This window comes from Prinia subflava, unplaced genomic scaffold (genome assembly GCF_021018805.1).
Source record: "Prinia subflava isolate CZ2003 ecotype Zambia unplaced genomic scaffold, Cam_Psub_1.2 scaffold_60_NEW, whole genome shotgun sequence".
Lineage (NCBI taxonomy): Eukaryota > Metazoa > Chordata > Aves > Passeriformes > Cisticolidae > Prinia > Prinia subflava.
The window spans coordinates 225497-246785 of NW_026961067.1; the positions used below are offsets into that span (position 1 = coordinate 225497).

Below are 21289 nucleotides of genomic sequence, written 5' to 3' on the forward strand. Positions count from 1 at the left end.
CCACTTGGAAATCCTATAAATAAAATCTCCACTGGGAAATCCCATAGCTAAAATCCGCTGGAGAATCCCATAGCTAAAAACACCCCTGAAAAACCCCAATAGCTCAAAAAAACCCCATTGAAAAATCCCATATCTAAAAATCCACCGAAGAATCCCAGAGTTAAAACTCCACTGGAAAATCCCACGGTTAAAAACCCCCCTGACAAACCCAAAAATCTGATTTTTCCCCCTCGAAAGCACGACCTGGCCGCAGCACCGAGTCAGAGAGGACGGGTTTAAATGTCAAAAATAACCCAAATTTGTAATTCCTGTGGCGGGAGTGGGTTTGGAAGGAAAGTTTGGGTGGGAATGTGTAAAAAAAAGTGAATTTCTGGGCGTGGGGATGGGGATGGATGGAGGGATGGATGGATGGATAATCTATGGATAATTTATGGATAATTATGGATAATTATGGATAATCTAGGGATAATTATGGATAATCTATGGATAATCTATGGATAATTTATGGATGGTCTATGGATAATTTATGGATAATCTAGGGATAATCTATGGATAATTCATGGATAATCTAGGGATCATCTATGGATAATATATGGATAATCTATGGATAATATATGGATGGTCTATGGATAATTTATGGATAATCTAGGGATAATCTATGGATAATTTATGGATAATCTAGGGATAATCTAGGGATCATCTATGGATAATATATGGATAATCTATGGATAATTTATGGATAATCTAGGGATAATCTAGGGATCATCTATGGATAATATATGGATAATATATGGATAATCTATGGATAATTTATGGATGGTCTATGGATAATCTAGGGATAATCTAGGGATCATCTAGGGATAATCTAGGGATAATTTATGGATAATCTAGGGATAATCTAGGGATAATTTATGGATGGTCTATGGATAATTTATGGATAATCTATGGATAGAGAGGCGCAGGAATTTGGGGAACACAAAGGTTTTTTTGGGGGTCCAGGCACATCCCAAATACAACAACAGCCCAGGGACTTTTCCTGCCCTCCCAGCTCGGATTTGGGATCAGAAAAAAAATTATTGAAAAAAAATCAAAATCTGTTGGTCCCAGAAGGGAGGAGGAGGGAGAGGAAGGACCAGGCCACCACTGGGTCCCACCCAACACCTGCACACCTTCCAAATCTCCCCAAATTTGGGGCTAAAACATCCGATTTTAGGCCAAACCCCCCTCAAACCCAGCATCCCACCAAATATCTTCATTACCCGCTGAAAATAATTGGGGAGAGGCCCCAAAAGTGCCCAAATTCCCAGAGCAGGGGCGGCTCAGGCCAGCCCCGAGTGCAGCTGAGGATGGTGAAGATTTTGGAAGTCACACGGAGCAGGGAAAACAGCCCGAGAAAGGAAAAGCGATTTCCAAAGGGTGGGAAAGACAGGGAAAAAAAGGGAAAAAAAATAGACGGACATGTGTCCACCAAATGTGGTGTGAGGGTAAAAAAAAGGGAGAGAGAAAGGGGGGAAAAAGGGGAAAAAATAGAAAAGCAGGGGCTGTAAATTCTAGAAAATCCCCAATTCTCTGCCGGTGCTTTGGCTCGGATGTTCTCGGTTTAATTTGAGTTTTGGAGGGAGGAGCCGGCTCAGGTGTGAGCCAGGTGTCCCCTCCACGTCCCCTGCAGAGGTGACAACAGAACCTCCCCTAAAAACCGCCCCAAACCCCTCAGAGTCCTCTCCAGACTGGGAATTTGGGGGTTTTCTCCTCTATTTTTTTCTCTTTCTGCCCAATTTTGCAGGAAAAAAACCGCCCCAAACCCCTCAGATTCCTCTCCAAACTGGGAATTTGGGGGTTTTCCCTCTCTCTTTTTTTTTTTTTCTTTTTCTGCCCAATTTTGCAGGCAAAAAACCACACCAAGACCCCTCAGACTCCTCTCCAAACTGGAATTTGGGGATTTCTCCTCTCTTTTTTTTTTTTTTTTTTTTTTTTTTTTCCTTTTTTTTTTCTTTTTTTTCTTTTTCTGCCCAATTTTGCAGGCAAAAAACCACCTCAAACCCCTCAGACTCCTCTCCAAACTGGGAATTTGGGGATTTTCCCCTCTCTTTTATTTTTCCTTCTTTCTGCCCAATTTTGCAGGCTCCACCCGCCCGGCCCAGCCCAAGCTCCGCTTGTTAATTTTTGAATTTTTCCCGAATTTTGGCTTTTCCCAGGAAAGCTGCCCGCCCTGGGGGCCGGGCAGGTTGGGAGGCTCCAGATGCAGCAGCAGCAGCTCCCGTGATTATTTTTCTGTAGCACTTGAGGAGACACAAGAGCGCTCATTCAGTGTCTCCAGATGGCGCGGCCGGAGCGCGGAAATGCGAGGACACTCGATCCTGTTAAATGTCTGCGCTGGGGGAGGAGGGGAGGGGGAGAGGAAACCCGAGAGGGAAAATTAAAAAAGAAAAAAAAAAAAGAAAAAAAAAAGAGGGAAAAAGAGGAGAAAACAGGGAAAAATAGAAAGAGAGTGAAAAAAAAAAAAAAAAGAAAAAATAAGAGAGGAAAAAAAGAGAGAAAAGCCCAGAGGTAAAAGGAAAATAAAAGAATAAAGAAAAAAATAAAAAGAGGAAAAAAGAGGGGGGAATGAGAGGAAAAAAAGAGAGTGAAAAAAAAGAAAAAAGAAAAATAAAAGAGGAAAAAAAAGAAAGCCCAAGGAAAAAAAAAAAAAAAAAAAAAAAAAAAAACAACCCAAAACAGCCAAGCAAAGCAGCAAACCTAAAGTGGAAATAAAGACCAAAAAAACCCCCAAAATGCGGATTTCTCTTTGGCGAGCAGGTGAAAAGGGCCGCAAGGCGAAGGTGAGGGCGCAGGCAGAGCAGAGCGCATTGAAATGCAAAAAAGCCTCGGGCAAACCCCCCCTCCCCCGGGCCACCTCCCGAGGGGACAGGGACAGCCCCAAACTTGGCCTGGAGTCCCCTGCCAGGGCAGGAGGGGGTTGGAAAATGAAATTTTCACCCATTTCCACCCCAATTTTTAATTATTATTATTTTTCCTCCCTTTTCCACACCAAGTTCCCCTGCGGGCCTGGGATGGGAACAACTCCAGGCCAGCTCCGGGGAGGCTGAAAGCTCCCAAAAACCAGGAATAAACTGGGAGAGGAACCCAGCCCCTCCTTGCTCTTCGTCAAACTGGATTTTCTGATCGGTTGGGAGGAGTTTTTTGTTGGGTTTTGTTTGTTTGTTTGTTTTTTGGGGTGGATTTTTGTGGTGGTGGTTTGTTTTTTTTGTTTTTTTTTTTTTTTTTTTTTTTTTGTTTTGTTTTTTTTTTTTTGGTTTTTTTTTTTTTTTTTTGTGGGTTTTTTGGTGGATTTGTTTGGTTGGTTGGTTTTTTGTTTTGTTTTTTGTGGTTTTTGGGTTTGGGGTTTTTTGGGGTGGTTTTTTGGGGTGTTTTTTTTTTTTTTTCTTTGGGGTCCTTTTGGGGTTTTTTCCTGGTTTTGGGGGGGTTATTTTTGTTTTTGTTTTTTTGTTTTTTTGAGCAGAGAATATTTCAGGGCGCTCTCTGAGCTCGGGACCCCCCAAACGCTGTCCCCCCCCCTCGATCTCAGCGTTTCTCCCTCATCTGGAAAAGCGCTCACCCTCCGCCGCCCCTGACGAGGCAAAGCGAGCAGTTAAAGTGTCACTTAACATTCTCGAGAATGTGAAATATATTGTACATTGTCAACTCCCCAAAACCATAAAACTAACTTTATGGACCTCACGTGACTTTTGAGAGCCAGTGAGGGGTATCTGGCTGAGGTCTGGGCGATTTTTACGATCTAACTTCGAGATAAAACCCCCTATCCATTTGACATCTAAATGTCATACCCACTTTTGGTAGAGTTTGCTATCGGTAAAAAAAAAAAAATAATAGGAAAAAAAAAAAAAAAACCAAAGCGAGAAAAGGATTTTTAAAAAAAAAATGACCAAGGGGAAGGCGAGCAAATGGTTTGGGATCTGAGAGTCCACTTCACATCCCTCTCAAAATCACTTAAGAAGTCCCCAAACAGTGGCAGAGATTAAGTTTGGTAAGTTCCGAGCTCCGACTTTACTCGCTGCGAGCAGGGAGCGCCCGAGCGGTGCCGCAGGGGTGGCACAGGCGTCTAAACTCGACTTTAGACCGAGCTTTGGGCTTTTGTCGCGCCTTGCCGGGTCCCCCCCGAGGGGCAGATTTGCCATCCGTGCCGGGGCTCGGGGGTCCGCGCCTCGGGCCGGGGCTGCAGCCGCGATTTCCACGTTAAACCCGGGATTAAGAGGTGGAGGCGGCCCAGGAGCGGCAGCCCAGGCTCGGCTTTAGCGCAGGAATTCTGGTTTAGACCCTGCTCAAGTTAAACCCCGGCTCTGGGCTCCGCTGGGCGCGGGCAGGGACGCGGCTTTGGCACCTCCGGCGTTTAAAATGCGATTTTTTGGTGGTTCTGTTTTCCTTTCTGGCCGAGCATCCCCGGAACTCTCCGGGACTCGGCCCGGGGGGGTGGAAATGACCCCAAAAATCGCTCGGGGAGCGGGGCCGGGCTGAGCCGGAGCCTCCCCGGCCCTTTTGGGCTGAATCCGTGCGGATTTGGGGCTGGCGGAGCGCGGGGCGGCCGCGGTCGGATCTGAGAATTTTGGGGGGATTTTTGGGGGGCGTTTCGAGAGGCTGAGGAGCTTCCAGGCGGGTTTTTTATTTTATTTTATTTTTTAGTAATTTCAGAGGTTTTGGGAGAAGGAGGGGGGGGATTAAAAACGCGACTGGGAGCCTTTGTGAGTCGGGGGGAAAAACGTTTATTTGACTTCGAGTAAAGCTACAAACAAATACAAAAAGCGTCTTGGCAAGGAACTACCCGGCTGCTAGACATGACAGATGCCAATTTACACAGAACACCGCATTCACTCTGCCCACTACGACCCGGCTATGACTCACGGCAGAAATATTTCTAAATATTTACAAACATCAGAGCACTCCAGCGTCGGTCTCCGCTTTTATACATTTTAATTTTTTCCCTCTTTTCTTTTAATTATTATTATTTATTATTATTATTATTTTTAATAGTGAAGTTCACCCACGTCTAAGAGTACGCCTCGGAATTAGGCTGGGATTAGAAATCCCGGCCTGGAGTTTGGACTAAAACACAGACTGGACAATTTTAAGACAGAAAGATACAAGAGCTGCTGCTTCTTTTTTTTTTTTTTTTTTTTTTCTCTCTCTTTCTTTTTTTTTTCTATTTTTTTTTACATTTTTGTTTGGTTTTTTTAAGACTTTTTAAATTTTTTTTTTTCTGCTACTGTAGTGCAGGAACCCCCCGATTTTCGCTTAGGCAGAGAAGAACTCACCCAAGAGCAGAAAAGTCAGAAAATAAAAAAAAAATACTGGAGGGGAAAAGAAAAAAAAAATTCCCAACAAATAAACAAACAACCGTAATCTGTCCTGGATTTATAAATAAGTTATATAACATTAAAGGGCTCACAGAACACATGCCAGCTTTCCAGAGAGCACCAAGAGAGCACGGACACACACATTTAGAAGAACAACGAGAGCAGGAGGAGCATCTGGAAATAAAATTTAATTAATTTTTTTTAAAAACAAACAAACAAACAAAACCAAAAATAAAACCCACAAACAACCTCCAGAGGAGAGCACGCCACGAGCTCAGTGCCGGGCTCACGGTGGCGACAGGAGCTGCGTTTTTAGGATAAATCACCGAGCAGGAGGTGCCTCAGTGTGCAGCGCTCCGAACCCAAAGACCGGCCCCCATTTCTTTATTTCTTTTATTTATTTCTTTTCTCATCACTCGGGGGGTTCGCTGCGTTGTTTTGTTGTTTGGTGGCTTTTTTTTTTTTTAAGCTTGTTATAGTGGGTTTTTTAATTTTTAATTTTTATTTTTCTCTCGCCCGTCTCCTCTTCTTCATCATCATCATCTTCATTTCTTCCTCGCCCCTCCCTGGCTGCTCTCAGGGCTGGAAGGCGCTGCCCGCCGAGGCCAGGCTCATGCTTTTCAGTTTATTATCTTTTTTCCACTTCATGCGCCGGTTCTGGAACCAGATCTTGATCTGGCGCTCGGAGAGGCAGAGCGCGTGGGCGATCTCGATCCTCCTCCTGCGGGTGAGATATCTGTTGAAGTGGAATTCCTTTTCCAACTCCAGGGTCTGGTAGCGAGTGTACGCTGTCCTCGCCCTCTTCCCGTCTGGTCCAGTCATGTCTGGATAACACGGACAACAGCGGGGTTGGCGTTTGCTCCTTCTGCTTCCATTATTTATTTTTTTAAATATATATATTTATATTTAAGATAGAAATTTAAGGCTATTTTTCGCCCTTTTTTTTTCTTTTTTTTTCTTTTTTTTTTTTTTTTTTTCTTTTTTTTTTTTTTTTTTTTTTTTTAGCCAGAGGTTAAATATTGGAAAGCTGCGAATTCCCCCCCCCCCCCCAAATAACAGCACCCCCCTCCTTTTCTCCTTTTTCTCCCACCCCCCACCTCACACGTGTAAAGCCCCCCACCCTCGGCCCCTCCAGACCCGGCGTTCCCGACTCGATATCCATAATTTAACTGCGGGAAGCGAGGGCTGGGATTCTCTGCCCTTTATTTTTAATTTATTTTCGCTCCCTCCCGGGTGTTCCCGGGGCTCCGGGCAGGTTTAGCCCCGCTCTTTTCTCCAGCAGAAAACCGGGAATGGAGCCCGGGGGGCGGCTCTTCCTCCCCGGGAATCTCCCGGCGGTTTTGGGGGGTTTGGCAGGGGCGGATTGTCAGGAATAAACCCGGAAAATCCGAGCAGGACGGGGCTGCGAGCCCCATCTGTGCCTGTAATTCCATTTTAATGGTCAATTCTTCCCTTTCCACCCCCCAGCCCAGCCGAAGGAACAACCCCTGGCCTCGATTTTTAAATTACCTTCTCCCACCGTCCGCACCGTGCTAAGAGCTTTAAAATAAATTTTTTTAAGCCCCGGTTTGGCGGCGAGGAGAGAGGAATTAAAATAAAATCGCCCCCCCCCACAAACACACACAGATTTCCCCCCTCCTCCCTTTTTTCCAGGCGCCAGAGGCAGCTTTAGAGCGAGAAATACAAAAGCAATAAATAGCTGCGATTCTGATCAAAGCGCCTCCGCGGAATAAAAGGAAGGAGAGAGAGAGGAAAAAAAAAGAGGAGTGAGGCTGAGGTGAAGGGAAAAAAATGGAAGAAAAGAGAGGAAAAAACAGAAAGAAACAGGAGAGAAAAAGAGAAAAGGCGGAGGGGGAGTGCGGTAAAAATAAACAACGACAGGAAAAAAAAAAAAAAAAAAAAAGAAGTAGCTGTACCATGGCTAATGTGAAGTTTCCTCATCCAAGGGAATATCTGAGGTGCCTGCCCTTCTGTCGCTGCCGTGGAGGTCGCGATGGGCTCTGCCTGCGCTCGGGGGATGCTGCTGCTTATTGGAGTGCCCTCGTCGGCTCCCGAGGACGCGCTGGTCTCGTCTAGTTCTGTGAAATTTGTGCTGGCGGCGCCGGCAGCGGGAGCTTGCTCGGAGGGGGACGGGGCGGGTTTGCCTCCGTGGCTCTCGCTGTTGGAGCAGGGCAGGGAGTCGGGAGAAGATAAGGAGCAGCTGGACGCCTGTCTAAACCTGCTCTCCTGGGCTGGAGAAGGGAAACCGCGGGAGCTCTCGCCCACAGCCCCAAAGTGGCTGGAGGAGGCCGAGCGGTTGATGCTAAGGTCCATCCCATTGTAGTTGTAGCCATAAGAGCTGGAATGCATGGTGCTTGAATCTCTGTAAGAACCGTTCATGGAACTGCCGGTCCCATAATTTAGTAACTGATAGTCGGGGCCATTTGGGTAGCGCCCTGAGAACGAGTTTACAAAGTAAGAGCTCATTTGGGTTATTTTGGAGGGCTTGATTTGTGGCTCGTGGTCGTTATAACCCCCGTGCTTGACGATTTATGATGTATTAATGAATTATAGCAACGCACTGTACTTCGTTTTTGCTATGTATGCGGCCAAATATGGGGGGAGGGTGGGGGGTGCGTTCGGGCGTCACGTGCTTTTGTTGACCAGTCGTAAATTCTCACTGATGACCTCAGGAGGTAATTCATGCTCTATGGTTACAAATAATGACGAGCGCGGAGCCGGTTTAGGCCCAAAGTCGCCCCCAAATCCGCCGCCGCCATCGCCCCCCGCCTGGGCGGAGCGCGCCACCTGCCGGCCGCGCCGGGGCACCGCAAGCGCGCCTTTTTTGGGGGGGAGGGGAAGGGGGGACAGCACCCAACCCCCTCCCCAAAATCCTCTTTAATTGCTTCTCTTCCATCCCTTTTTCTGTTTTTTTTAAATTTTTTTTTAAGGTGAACCTCCCCAGACAAACCGGGGGAGGGAGCGAGGAGAGGGCGCGGCGCGTCCCGGGGGTGTTGGTGGAGGGGTCGCGGGTTTGCGGCGCCCTGGAGGAGTTTGGGATGAGGATTTTGGGGTGACGAGGAGCCGCGGGTGGAATTTTGGGGGGTGGTTTCTCCGTCTGGAAAAGTCGAGGTGGCTTCGCTTTTTCTTTGGAGGCGGCCAGGAGCTCGCACCTTCATCCTGGAGAGGGGAAAAAATCACCCTGAGGGGGAAAAATGGGTGGGAGAGAGGAAAAAGAGGCAAAATCCGGCGGTGGGAAGGGCTGACAGCGCTGTAATTTTGGATGTTGCTGCTCCTGAGCATTTCCGCGTCCTCTCCGAGCCCTGCGCGGTTTTTCCTTCCCAGTTGTTGCCCTGCGAGGAATATTTGGGATCAAAAGCGCTCTGAAATCGGGGAAAACGCTGGGAAAGAGCCGAGCTTTTCCAGGCATCACTTCCCTTTTCTTTTCCTCTCCTTCTTCTCTTTTCTCTGTCTCCTTTTCTCCGTCTCTCTCCTTTTTTTCTTGATTTTTTTTCTTCCTTTTTAATTTTTTTTCCCTTTTCCTTCCAAGGCACTTCAGGAATTTCTCGTGCTCGCCTGCAACTCATTGGGAATTATGCGCCATATTGAAAGTGACATATAATTATAATAATTACGGGCAATGAAAAGCGTGGCAATAACAGTAAATGTCCTACAGCTGCGAAGCTTCTGCATGAATTGATTTTAAAAGTGACTGGCATTAAAAGCGCCTCGTGGCGCGGGGGGGACGGGATGGGGATGGGAGGCACGAGGTGCCCCCTCCTCGCCTTTTTTCCCCCAAAATCCGCCGCGTTTCCAGCCCGAAATCCCCGGCAGATAAATAAACTTTAAAGGAAAACCTCTCCTTTCCGTCCATCCCCCCAGAAGGCAGGGAAAAGTTGGAATTTCGCAGGAAATTCCTCGCCGAGGAGCACAAAACCTTCCCCGTCCCATCCCTGGCCAAACCGAGGAGCCACGGAAAGAGAAAATAAAACCCTGCCCTTTCCAAACAGCTTAATTTAAAATTTTTCCACTTTTTTTCACCCCCTTCTCCCATTTTAAATGAACGCTCACATTCCTAGCTCTGAGATTTTTTTTTTTCCAGGGTAAATACCCTGGAAATCTGGATTTTTTTTTTATTTTTAATTTTTTTTCGGCACATTTCTCTTTGATTTGGGGGCGCCGAGCGAGGGAGCAGCTGTTGGAAAGATGCGGGGCAAATGTTCGGGATCTCGGGCGGATAAATGGGAGCGCAGTTTTTGCCCGTTCCCTTGATTTATTGTGGAGATGGGACGGCGTTTCCTCATAACTCTTTGTACTGTAACAACAACAATAAAAAAAAAACAACCAAAAAGAGAAAGAAAGACAGAGAGAGAGCGGTGCTAAAGGGAGAAATGTCAGCCAGGAAATATTGTTGGTGAAAGGGCTTCCAGTTCAGATTAGAGCAAAGTAAAAAAAGGGGGAAAATCGGATTTTTCTGTCCGCTGTAACTCCCGTGCGCTCCCAGTTGCTGGTCCTGGCAGCTCGGGAGGCATTGACACCCAGAATGAGCAAAAAAAATCGGATTTTCAGCGCTCTGCTCCTCAAGAATCCCCCTGGAAAAGGGGAAAAATCATCCTAAAGGCAGCGCTAATAATGACAGGGCAGGGGGTGTGCGGGTGAGATCGAAGACTTGGCTTTTATTAGAGAATTCCATGTTCATACCTAAGACAAACTCCAAAACACGACACGTACAAAAAAATTAATAAAATAGAACTTTCTGTCGTTGTTGCTTCTTTTTTTTTCTTTTTTTTTTCCTTTTTTTTTTTTTTTTGCAGCCTTGTAGGTAGTACTCGTTCCTTCAGTAGATTTTTCATTTTTAAAATAAAAATTAAAATTAAAAGGAAAAAAAACCTCACAAAAAACCCACCCCAAAAACTAATTACAAAGAACCCCAGGGCTTGATTAATTTACCAAAGGAGAAAAAAATAAATCTAAAAAAAAAAAAAAAAAAAAAGGAGGAAAACTTAAAAAAAAAACCCCAACTTATATCAACCGTGCATGAAACATTTTTACAAAATTAGGACAACAAACACCCCAAATGACATATATTGCAGCACTTCCATTAAATACAGAGTTAGCGGATTACTAACAGTGACACCAAGGGTAGAAACACGGCTAGGAGTCCTTTTTTTCTTTTTTTTTTTTTTTCTTTCCTTTTTTTCTCTTTCCCTTTCTTTCCCTCCTCCTCTCTCTCTCCAACTCTTCACTTTTTAATTCTCATTATTATTATTATTATTCCATTTCGTGTATTGAGGGGGAGGGGGGTGGAGAGGGAGGGAAAGGGAGGTGTAGGAAGGGGAAAAAAAAGTTCAAAACGCCGCCAGAGCCTGATTTTTGTGCGGGGGGTTAATTTTTGTTTGTTTCTGGACAAAATCATCGGGAATTCGGGTTCGGGGCGTTGTTGGCCCAAACTTTGCGGCTGCTGCGGAGGGCTCGTCCCAGCAGCCCACACCCCCCTCATCCTCTCGCCTCTCACTCTCCCTCCCTCCCTAAATTTGAATTTTTTTTGTCGTTTTCTCTTTTTTGCTCGTTTTAAATAACGCTTTTTTAAAATCCTCCCCCCCCTTTTTTTTTTTTCCTTTTTTTTTTTTTCTCATTTTTTGTCTTCACTCTGCCACTTTCTCCTCCTCCTCCTCGGCGCTGAGCTGCGAGGAGCTGAGCAGTTTGTTCTCCTTTTTCCACTTCATGCGGCGGTTCTGGAACCAGATCTTGATCTGGCGCTCGGTGAGGCACAGCGAGTGCGCGATCTCGATCCTCCTGCGCCGGGTCAGGTAGCGATTAAAGTGAAATTCCTTCTCCAGCTCCAGCGTCTGGTACCGCGTGTAGGTCTGGCGGCCGCGGCGGCCGCTGGGCCCGAAGGAGGAACCTGCGAGAGCAGAGAAACAAAGCCAAAAATAGGGAAAAATCACCCAAAAAAAAATAGGGAACAACTGGGGGAAAATCAGGGAAAATAGAGGGGGTGAATGGGAAGAGGAAAGGGAAGCACGAGGTGGATTTGGGGGGTGATGAAGAGGAGGGGGAACACGAGGTTATTTTTGGGGATGGTGATGAGGGGAAGCACGAGGTTGATTTTGGGGACCATGATGAAGAGGAGCACAGGGGGATTTTGGGGGTGATGAGGAGGGGAAAGGGAAGGTCGAGGTTGATTTTGGGGGCGATGAGGAGGAGGGGGAGAAGCACGAGGTTGATTTTGGGGGATAATGAGGAGGGGAAAGGGAAACACGAGATTATTTTTGGGGATGGTGAGGAGGAGGGGGAGCACGAGGTTATATTTGGGGGTGATGAGGAGGGGGAGAAGCACGGGGTTATTTTTGGGGATAGTGAGGAGGGGGAGCACGAGTTGGATTTGGGGGGTGATGATGATGAGGAGGGGGAGCACGAGGCTGATTTTGGGGATGATGATGAGGAGGGGGAGCACGAGGTTGATTTTGGTGATGATGATGAGGAGGGAGAGCACGAGGTTGATTTTGGGGGTGATGAGGAGGGGAAAGGGAAACACGAGGTTGATTTTGGGGGTGATGATGAGGAGGAGGGGAAGGTCGAGGTTGATTTTGGGGGTGATGATGAGGAGGGAGAGCACGAGGTTATTTTTGGGGGTGATGAGGAGGGGGCTGCACCTCCCCGAACCTTTTGGAGCGCTCGGGGCCGTGCAGGGGGGGTTACAGCCGGGCCGAGCAGGGCAAAGAGAGAGAGAGAGACAGGGCCAGATCCATCTCATCCCGGGATGAGGCATCGCAAGGTGTCCCCGCAGCCCCCCCGGCCTCCCCCGGCCCGCCCGCGCCGCTCCCACCCCACCGGCAGAGCCGTAATAGATCGGGGCATTTAAGCAATAATGAAGTGAATCGATCTGCCCCGAGCCCGCATTAAAGAGGACACAGCACTTGATGTCCCCGCGCTAATGGACATCAATTTGGAACTTAAAAGGCATCAAATGCATCGAAACACGGGGAAGGAGAGCGGGGAGGCTTTTATTATTATTTTTCTTCCCCTCTCACTTATATTTTATTATTGTTGTTGTTGTTGCTATCATTCTGATTGAGGAAACAGCACTTAAAGAAGTCATATATCACCGGGAGGGGGGGAAAAAACAAGGAAAATCCTCCCCAGGCAGACTTTTCATTAAGTGCGAGTGGCATTAAAAATGCAACCGTCTCCCTTCCAGCATTTAAACACTTTTTATATCATTTAACTCCGGCTCGGGGAGAGAGGGAGAGGCACAGGGAGCTGCGTGGGGGTGCGGCTGGGGCTGTGTGTGTAAAGTCATCCCGAGCTGATTTAGAAAAGATATCTCTGCGCGTGTGGGGCAGAGACAGAGACAAATCGCTGTAGCTGAGTGACACGCAAACAGGAATGTGGCAAAAAAAGGGGGGGGGGGGGTAGAAAAAAAAGGGAGGGAGGGGGGCAGAAATGCGGTTTTGGGGGTTAAAAGTTTCGAGCTCGGGGCGGAGAGGGGGGGAAAAAAATCTGGGAGCGGTGGGAAGTTTGGGAGCCTCTCACATCGCCCAAGTTTTTCCCCCGCTGGAAGTTTTGGGCTCTAAAATTGAACCTTCCTCCTGCTTCCCTCTCTCGCTCGCTCTCTCTCTCTCTCTCTCCCCGGCGCTAACAAATAAGAAAAGGGAGGGGGAGGAGATTGCCGCATTTATTTCTGTAAAAGAATAAACTCACTATTGCAAGAGTTCATCCGCTGCATCCAGGGGTAAACCGGCGCGGAACACTTTTGCTCCTCGCTCTCTCCGAACGCGCTTTTGCCGTGCGCGCAGTCCGGCTTGCGCGGCTCGGGGGCGAAGGGCGCCTCGTCCAGGCTGCCGGGGGCGCACGCAGGCTCCTTCTCCCTGAAAAACCCGCCGGGCCCGTAGTCGCAGGCGGAGCCGCGGCCGCCGAACGCTGCTGAGCTGCTCTGCTGGTAGTAAGGAGAGGAGGAGTAGCCCTTGTCCTGCGCGCCCGTGGCTCCGTAGGTGCCGGGGTAGTGCCTCAGAGGATCCGCGTAGCCCGAGGGGTAGAGCGGGAGCTGTCCCAGGAAGGGCTCCTGCCCCGCCGCCAGGCTCACCGGGAAGGTCGAGTTGACAAAATAAGAACTCATCGGAAAGGAGACACACAGAGAGAGAGGGAGAGAAAGAGATCCCCCCCGTTTTGGGGCGGCTTTTGGTTTGGTTTGTTTGTTTGTTTAGTTTAGTTTGGTTTGGTTGTTGTTGTTGTTGCCGTCCTTGTTGGTGGTTTTGTTTTTTTGGTTGGTTGGTTTTTTTTTTTTTGTGCCCGGGCTTTATGATTTGTTGTGTTTTATAGTCCAAGTGGTTTAGCTATTAGTGGTATATCGGAGATTGGGTTTTAGCTGAAGGGAGATGGCGTGGTGCCAGCGAGGGACACAAGGAAATACAACCATCTGATCACGGGCTGACCAATAGCAGGCGCCTGAGGTTGCAAAATAGCACCCATGAGGAGCCGGGATTGCACCAGGGACCCCCAGGAACAAACCGTCCGCCCCCCCTGCTCCCTCCCTTTTAAACAACAGAAAGGCACCCCCTTAACCAAATATAAAATATCTGCCCGAAGAAGCGTTCTCCCGGCGCGCTGCGAGCTTCATAAATAAATAAACGTGTGCTTCCCCCCGCGCTCCCCTCCTCCTCCTCCTCCTCCTCCTCCTCCTCCTCCTCCTCCTCCTCCTCCTCCTCCTCCTCCTCCTCGTCCTCCTCCTCCTCCCCTCTTCCTCCCTCCCCCGAGCTCGGCGCGGGGGTGTGCAGCGCCCGTCTCCGAGCTCCTAAATCTTGGTATTTGCACCCATAAAACGCGCTCGGACCCCGGCGGAGCCGCGCGGAGCGGGGGAAGGAAAAGGGGAAAAAAAAGAAAAGTAAAAAAAAAAAAAAAGTTAATTACTCGCGTTCGCCAAACTTTAACCCCTCGCGTTTGTGAATCGTCCTGAAATGTCCGAGCGCTCCGCCCGGAGTTCAATGAACAGGGTGGGAAAAGAAGGGGAAAAGGTGAAATTAAAACTTTTCTGTGAGAAGTTTGCCGGAGGAGGAGACCCCGCGGCCGCGGCGGGGCTGGGCTCGCTCCGTGAGCAGAAATCGGTTCTGACAACTTCCCTGGGTTAATTACCGCTAATTAGCGCTCCCCGCTCGGCAAAGCTCGGACCCAACCTCCGCTCTGCCTCCACCGCACCTTCCCGCTTTTCCTCGGTGCCGCAAAAGCTCCGCGTTTCGGGAGATAAATGGGGAAAAAATGGGAATATTTCCGTTCTCCCTTGGCCGAACCCCGCTCTCCTCCGGTGGCCGGCCCCGCATTGTGCCCTCTTGCGTTTTTTTGTTAATACCAGACCCACGCCCGACCTTCTCTGGCTAAAAAAGAGCCGTGGATGGGGGCGAGGAGCGGAGTTCACCGATCGCCCCCGGCCCGGGGGCTGCGGGGGGCGCAGGGAAGCGGAGCCGCCGCTGTGGCGGTGCCTGAGGTGCGCAGGGTCCGCGCGTCCCCGCCACAAAACACCGAATTTTGCAGCCCTAAACCCCGGCAAAGGGCGACACCGAGACTCTCCCTCATCCTGAAAGCTCCACTTTGCTCTCGGTTTTATTTTTTCCTTTTTATTTTTATTTTTTGCCTCTCCCGGCTCGCCCGGATTTCCTCGCTTGGCTCTACCTGAGCATCCCCCCCTGAGCTCCTCGCTGGCTCAAGGTGGGGTTGAAGCTCTTCTCGACCCCTTTTTTCTTTTTTTTTTTTGGCTTTTTAAGGGGGATAATCAAAGCCACAGCAGCAGAGAGGCATGGCCAAAAAAAAAAAAAAAATTAAAAAAAGAAAATAAAAAGCAAAAAAGGAGAAGAAAATCCACCTAAATTAACCCCAGCACCATCCCCCCCCATCAGCGGCGTTTTATCAAGGGGTTGTTTCCTGTCCGAATTTGTAACCATCTGTCTGTCGGGGCTGAAATACCTCGAAATCTGTGAATTGTGGGCGCCACAAATCTAGAATTACACTCGTCCTCCGCCGAGCTGCCAGCGCGGCCGCCTCTGCCAGAGCCTCGAGTGCCTCCGAAAAGCGGGATCTTATTACGAGCTAATTTATTTTAAACCTCGTGTTTACAGCAGCGGGGCCAAGATTGTTCCGTGCCGCGGCTGCGAGGAACATCTCGGGCCGCGATGCTCAGAATTGGAGGAAATAACGCGCAGAGGAAATCGTTCCGCATCCGCCGCCCCCCCGCCCGCCCCTGGCCCAGATCCCTTCGATTTGTTGGGTCAGAGTTTCCCCTTTGTGCCCGAACTCGCCAGGGGAAAATTTAAAAAATCGGGAAATCAAAAAAAAAATTTAAAAAAAATTAAAAAAAAAAAAAAAGGAGCCATGAGTAGAGAAAAAGGAGGGAAAAAAGGGAAAAAAAGGGAAAAAAAAAAGAGCTGGGCCGAGAGGCCGAACAGCTTCCAGCAGCTCACCCTGATGAGTTACGCAATTTTTGCGGCTCTGCAAACACGAGGGGTTTATCAGGAGCGAGCAGCCCCGCATGGAATTTTTTGGGGCAGAGGAATGGGGATTGTCCTGCCAGCCCAGCCCGGGAGGAGCAGCAATCTGCCGGAAAAAATAAAAATGTTTGTGTTTTTCCGCCGCTCCTGGGGATTGCTCGGCAAATAAATGCCTCAAATAGTTTGGGAAAACACAAAGAAAAGGGAAAAAAAAAATAATCTCGCAGTCGCTGCTCGTTATAATAATTTGTGGTTGGAACAGGCTCTTTGCAGAGTTTGGAGGGTCTGTCTTTTAAAAGAAAATTAAAACCGCGCTAATTGAGGCTGGCCGCTCGCTAATTGCGCATCGCTGGCATCTCTGGAAAGAAATAAAATCCATTTTTCCTCTCGCCAGCTCGGCCCTACCGACGTTGACTTGGGGCAGGAAAAGAGGAGAACTTGATTCCCAAGGTGGGAAAAAAACCCAAAAAACACCAAAAACCCCCGCGCCTGTCACAGTTTTCATCTTGCTGAGGGTCAGGCCCGCGGTGTAATTGATTTGCCACCTATGATACATTTAAATACGAGCAGAGGTCTTGAAGCGCACTAAATCTCCCCGAACCGAGCCCTCGGCGCTGGGGTGGTTTCTATTCCCTGTCCGGGGGTTTAAAAATGGAATTGGGAATTTAAACCGCGGCCTCGTTGGCGGAGATGAAATCCCGGGGAAATCTGAGGCGGATTTGGCCAATATAAATTTATTTATTTATTAATTTTGGACGCCTCCGCAGCTCGGGAGGGGAGGGAGCAAGAGCGGCTCAGACAGTAGCCCTGAAGTTAAGCCCGGCTTTGAGGGCACCGCTGGGCTCGTCCTTAATCAGATTTTGGCCTCGTCTCCTCCAAAAACAAACCCAGCCCTCCAAAAAAGAACCAGGCGCGAGGTCTGGGAGAAGGAGCAATAAAGCGGGGAGGCAGCAGAAGGTGCAATATCAGATTTAACCGCGGCTTTCCCTCCTCACAGACATCACTCGAGCGCCAGGGCATAAATAAAGATAAAGAGAAGTATTTAGGGCATGGACAAGTTCTCTGGTCCTGGAGTTTTTGGTGGTTTTTTGGTGTTTTTTGGGTTTTTTTTTTTTTGTCGTTTCCTGGCCAGCAGCCCCAGCAGAGCAGGGAGGGATGAAGGGATTAAAACAACACCCAAATATTCCGCCAGGCCCGCAGAACAGAGCGCGGCTTGTGCGAAAGCTGGAACAGCTCCGGGCTCTGCTGGTGCTGGCGGGGGAAACTTCAGTGAGGTTGGTTCCAATAAAAAAAGAAAAAATGAAACTCTCTCTTTTTATTTTTCTTTTTTTTTTCCCCTTTTTTTTCCCCCTTTTTTTTCACGGGGAGCTGGAATTCCCGATCCTTCTGAAGTGAGGACGCAGCGGGGGTTTCCCCCACCGAGGGAATTATTGCGGCCATAAAGTCAAGCCAAGAGTTGAAAAAACCCCTTGTTCTTGGAATCCAGACGTAGAAAAACCCTTGGCAGCAGCCAAGGCTGCACACCCAAAATCGCTTCGGAAAATAAACCCGGGCTGGAGGCACGGAGCGTTTAAAACAACGAGCCCCGAAGGTGTTAAAAAAAAAAAGAAATAAAAAAAAAATCCCTTCTCTCCCGGCGCAAAACCGCCTGAAACTTAATTTCCAGCAATTTAAGTTTAATTTACCTGACTTCCCGTGCAGTGCATAATAACCTTGTTAATGGCAGCTTTGAAAAGGAGCAATAATAATCTAGCATTGTTCCATTAAGGAGGGCGGCTAATTATTAACAAGAAAATAAAATTAAAAAAAAGAAAGAAACAGGGAGGGGGAAAGGAGGGGGAGAGGGGGACATGGAGGGAACCCAAACCCGCCCGAAAATTCGAATATTTCCGCGGAAACAACTCCAGGGGAGAAAGGGAGGGGTAAAACGATGTGGGGAGAGCAGGGAGGGGGGAAAGGAGAGCGGAATTACAGCACGGAACAAATCACTGCTGCTCAAAAAGAGAGAAACTTTTCTTTTTCCCCTCCTTTTCTTTTATTTTTAAAAAATATTTTTAATTTTTTCCGCTTTTTCCCGCCACCCCAGAGTCTCCGAGCACGGCACTTTCTGGAGGGGGGAAATAAAACCCTGAGAATTATTCCAGACCCAAACAGTTGCCAGGAAACTGCGTGGCAGAAGGAGAAAACGAGAAAGGAGCAAACAGGGAGGGAGGAACCTTTTAAAATCGCATTGTCCCCGCAGCGCCCACAGGAACTTAAAAGTGACCCCTGCTCTGTCCCTGTCCCCAGCAACCGCCCCGGGACCCCCGGACACCCCCGGGACCCCGCCGGGACCCCCGGACACCCCCGGCCGCAGCCCGGGGTGGCCACAGCGAGGCAGGAAGGGACCGAAGCTCCTCCGCCCTTCATTTTCAGTGCGTTTTATTCCATTTTTTCCCCGTTTCATTCTCTTTTATTCCATTTTTTTTCCCATTTCATTCCCTTTTATTCCATTTTTTTTCCATTTCATTCCCTTTTATTCCGGTTTATTTCTTTTTATTTCATTTTATTTCATTTTATCTCATTCTATTCCCCTTTATTTCATTTCATTTTAGGGGTTTTCCCCCTTTTTTCCCCCTTTTTTTTTTTCTTTTTAACCATGACCTGCCACACCACCTCCGGGCCTCCACCCCGCCCGCGCCCCGCAGCTCCCGAGGGACGCGGGTCCGAGCGATTTTCACTTTTTTGGGGAGGTTCAGATGAGAAAAACCCCTCAGGGACCCTTCGAACCTCCCAAATTTCCATTTCCACCCTGCTGGAGGCGGAACCGCGGCGGTGCCAGGTGGAGGTGAGGGCCCCGGGGAGGGGCCGGGCCGGGGGCGGCGGGGCTGGGAGGGGGCTCCGGGCTCAGGAACCCCCCCGGGAACCCCCCGGGAACCCCCCGGGACCCTCCCGGAGCCCCCCGGAGCCCCCCGGGAGGCGCGGCCGCCGCCGCCGACGGTAGATGGCAGCAGACGGCGGGGAATGGGCAGCGCCGGGGGTGCGGCCCCGGGGGAGGATGGATTCCCTTTTTTTTAATCATTATTCCCTTTTTTTAACCATTATTCCTTTTTTTAAACCATTATTCCCGTTTTTTAACCATTATTCCCTTTTTTGAAACCATTATTCCCGTTTTTAAAACTATTATTCCCGTTTTTAAATCATTATTCCCGTTTTTAACCATTATTCCCGTTTTTTCCCCTAAATGAACAAGCGGGGTGCGCACAGGGGAGCACCTGGACACCCCCAGGGTGAGGATTCTGCTCGCCCCGAGCCGCGGTAAAATTGATTTTTTAAAAAAAAAACCTTCCACAAGTGGTTGCCCACGAATCCTCTATCGCAAGAATCGGGATAAAAGCGAGGTTTCGGCATTACATTTTTTGTTTCTAATTCTATTTTTTTTCATCCCCCACACTTAAAAACCCCACAAACACCGGGAAAATATCAGGGAGAAAAAGGGAAAACAGGAGATTGAACCAGCATCTTTTTTTTTTCCAACACCGTGGCCCCGTGATTGATGAAAAATGTAACAGGTTCGGGGATGAAATGGCTTTTAAAAATGTCTCTGTGTTTATTACTCGCCATCATTTACCCCCTCGCACGCGATATTCCGGCGCGGTGGCTTCGGCTGAGATAAATCGTCGCGACATAAAATGGTTTATGCTTAAATAATGAACCCCCCTCGCCCATCCCGCTCCGCCGCGATCTTATTTAACAATCAAAGGTAACGATTAACGCCAAAATTCCAAAGCCCACCCTTGAAACAGCGAGGAAAAAATAAAAAATATATAGAAAATAAATGAGATTCAAACCGACAGCACCTCCTCCGCATAAATATTTCCCTTAAAGAAAAGCAGAAAAGCAGAAAAGCAGAAAAAGCAGAAAAAGCAGAAAAAGCAGAAAAAGGGAGGTTCGGGCAGTGGGGAGAGAGGGGAGAGCGCGATTTGAGCAGAGCCCGGCGCGGAAATTCCGCGGGGCTGGAACCGGGGCGGAAAGGCGCGTTAGCAATTAAACCCGAGCAGCGTAATTGCCTCCCAACGTCAGCTCCACTGGGGAGTTGAGGAAAAAAAATATAATTACAAATGAGAGCGCTGCGCTCTGGCTTGGCTTCATTCTTTTTTTTTTCCCTCTTTTTTTTTCCTTCCCCCGCCTTTTTTTTTTTTCTTTTTTTGTGGTTGTTGTTTTGTTTTTTGTTGGGTTTTTTTTTTTTTTTTTTTAATAAACGCTAATTTTCAGATTTTCCTCGAGAAACCGCCCCCACATCCCAGCGCCCCCGGAGAGCAGCGCAAACCCCGAGCGGATTTACAAAAACTCGGCTGAGGAGGAGGAAATCGGCACGAGATTCTGCCAGGGGGAGGGAAAAAAAGGGAAAAAAAATAGAATAAAAGGACCAACAAAACCGAACGCGACAACTGCCCGCAAAGGGCTTTTTTAAAGGCAGAGCCCAAATTCCTCCGCCCGGAGCCGCTGCCAAACCAGCCTCGATCTCCAGGTGACCTCACACGGCTCCCTCTGACTCCGATATTTCGTTTTTTCTTCCTATTTCCCATTCATTTTCTTCATTTGCCCTCCTTTTCTGCCTCCCCCTTTTCCTTTCCTCCTTCCCTTTTTCCTTTTTCCTTTCATTATTTCTTCCTTTCCTCCTCTCCATTTCTTTCTTTTCCTTTTCTTTCCACCTCCATTTCTCTCGTCCTCCTCTCTTTTCCTCACCTCTAAGCTCCGCTTTATTTTTATTTTTATTTTTATTTTTTTCCGGGTGAAATTGTCGCTCCAACAGATTTCCAAACCCTCCAATTCCTCCCTTCCTCATCACCCCACCCTTTTTTTTTCATCCTCCTCCTCCCCGAGCAGGAGGAGATGGGGATGAAACACAAAAAAATAAAATAAAGCAGCTTGACAAAGACATTTTTTCATTGATTAAAAAGAACGATAACAATTATATATATACAGCTTTATACACAGAATAATAAATGGAGATAAAGGTGTTTTTCCCTTACCTTTTGACGTCCATTTCTGTGGCGGGAGTGGGAATTTTGGGGATGAGATAAGCGCTCGCTCATCTCTTGGCTGATAAATATTGTCCCAACCTGAGCGCCGTCCTCAGCCCGCGCCGCTCCTCGGGGCTCGTCGCGATTTTCTGTCGCGATTTTCTGTCACTCGCCCGGAAAACGGAGCCAAAACCACCGCGGGTGCAGAACCCGCTCTGCCCCTCCATCCTCACCGAGATCTGCCCCCCTAAAAAAAAGGGGTGAAGTGGGGAGGAGGGTGGGGAGTGGGAATTAAATTTTTAAAAAATTAAATTTAAAAAAAATTAAAAATTAAAAAAAAAATCTTTAAAAATACCAAAAAAATACCGGAAAAATTATGATAATAATTTAAAAAAAAAATTAAAAAATGGCTCTAAATGTGAGGCCGGGCGCGCGGGGGCGGAGGTGGGCACCCAGGGGTGCTGTGGGTGCGCGTTCG

General features: G+C 48.2%; 2 protein-coding genes and 2 long non-coding RNA genes across 5 annotated transcripts; 2 read left to right on the forward strand and 2 right to left on the reverse strand.

Moving 5' to 3' along the window:
• The first annotated feature begins 789 nt into the window (after positions 1 to 789).
• On the forward strand, positions 790 to 20638 carry LOC134565608 (uncharacterized). Its single transcript, XR_010083951.1, has 2 exons — positions 790 to 4024; positions 20060 to 20638. It is a non-coding gene; the product is annotated as an uncharacterized LOC134565608 (long non-coding RNA).
• On the reverse strand, positions 5558 to 7913 carry HOXB5 (homeobox B5). The gene is made up of 2 exons (XM_063425224.1): positions 7265 to 7913; positions 5558 to 6172 (listed from the first exon to the last, which is right to left on the reverse strand). The coding sequence occupies exons 1-2, from the start codon at positions 7812 to 7814 to the stop codon at positions 5925 to 5927; spliced, it is 798 nt and encodes a 265-aa protein (XP_063281294.1). The 5' UTR covers positions 7815 to 7913; the 3' UTR covers positions 5558 to 5924.
• Positions 9984 to 20961, reverse strand: HOXB6 (homeobox B6). Of its 2 annotated transcripts, none has more exons than XM_063425228.1 (3): positions 20821 to 20961; positions 13032 to 13408; positions 9984 to 11232 (listed from the first exon to the last, which is right to left on the reverse strand). In XM_063425228.1, exons 1-3 carry the CDS (start codon positions 20832 to 20834, stop codon positions 10973 to 10975), a joined length of 651 nt encoding a protein of 216 aa, XP_063281298.1. In that variant the 5' UTR covers positions 20835 to 20961; the 3' UTR covers positions 9984 to 10972. The 2 variants fall into 2 exon arrangements, with proteins under 2 accessions (XP_063281298.1, XP_063281297.1); XM_063425227.1 differs by having other exon boundaries at positions 13032 to 13775; positions 20821 to 20960.
• LOC134565606 (uncharacterized) lies at positions 11215 to 12992 on the forward strand. The gene is made up of 2 exons (XR_010083950.1): positions 11215 to 11355; positions 11431 to 12992. It is a non-coding gene; the product is annotated as an uncharacterized LOC134565606 (long non-coding RNA).
• Positions 20962 to 21289: the final 328 nt, after the last annotated feature.

Coding starts and splice junctions, on each gene's coding strand:
- HOXB6 (XM_063425227.1), bottom strand. CDS start 13,446: ATGAGTTCTTATTTTGTCAACTCGACCTTCCCGGTGAGCCTGGCGGCG. Junction 11,233..13,031: donor GCGGATGAACTCTTGCAATA/GTGAGTTTATTC, acceptor CTGCTCTCGCAG/GTTCCTCCTTCGGGCCCAGC.
- HOXB5 (XM_063425224.1), bottom strand. CDS start 7,814: ATGAGCTCTTACTTTGTAAACTCGTTCTCAGGGCGCTACCCAAATGGC. Junction 6,173..7,264: donor GAAACTTCACATTAGCCATG/GTACAGCTACTT, acceptor CGTGTTATCCAG/ACATGACTGGACCAGACGGG.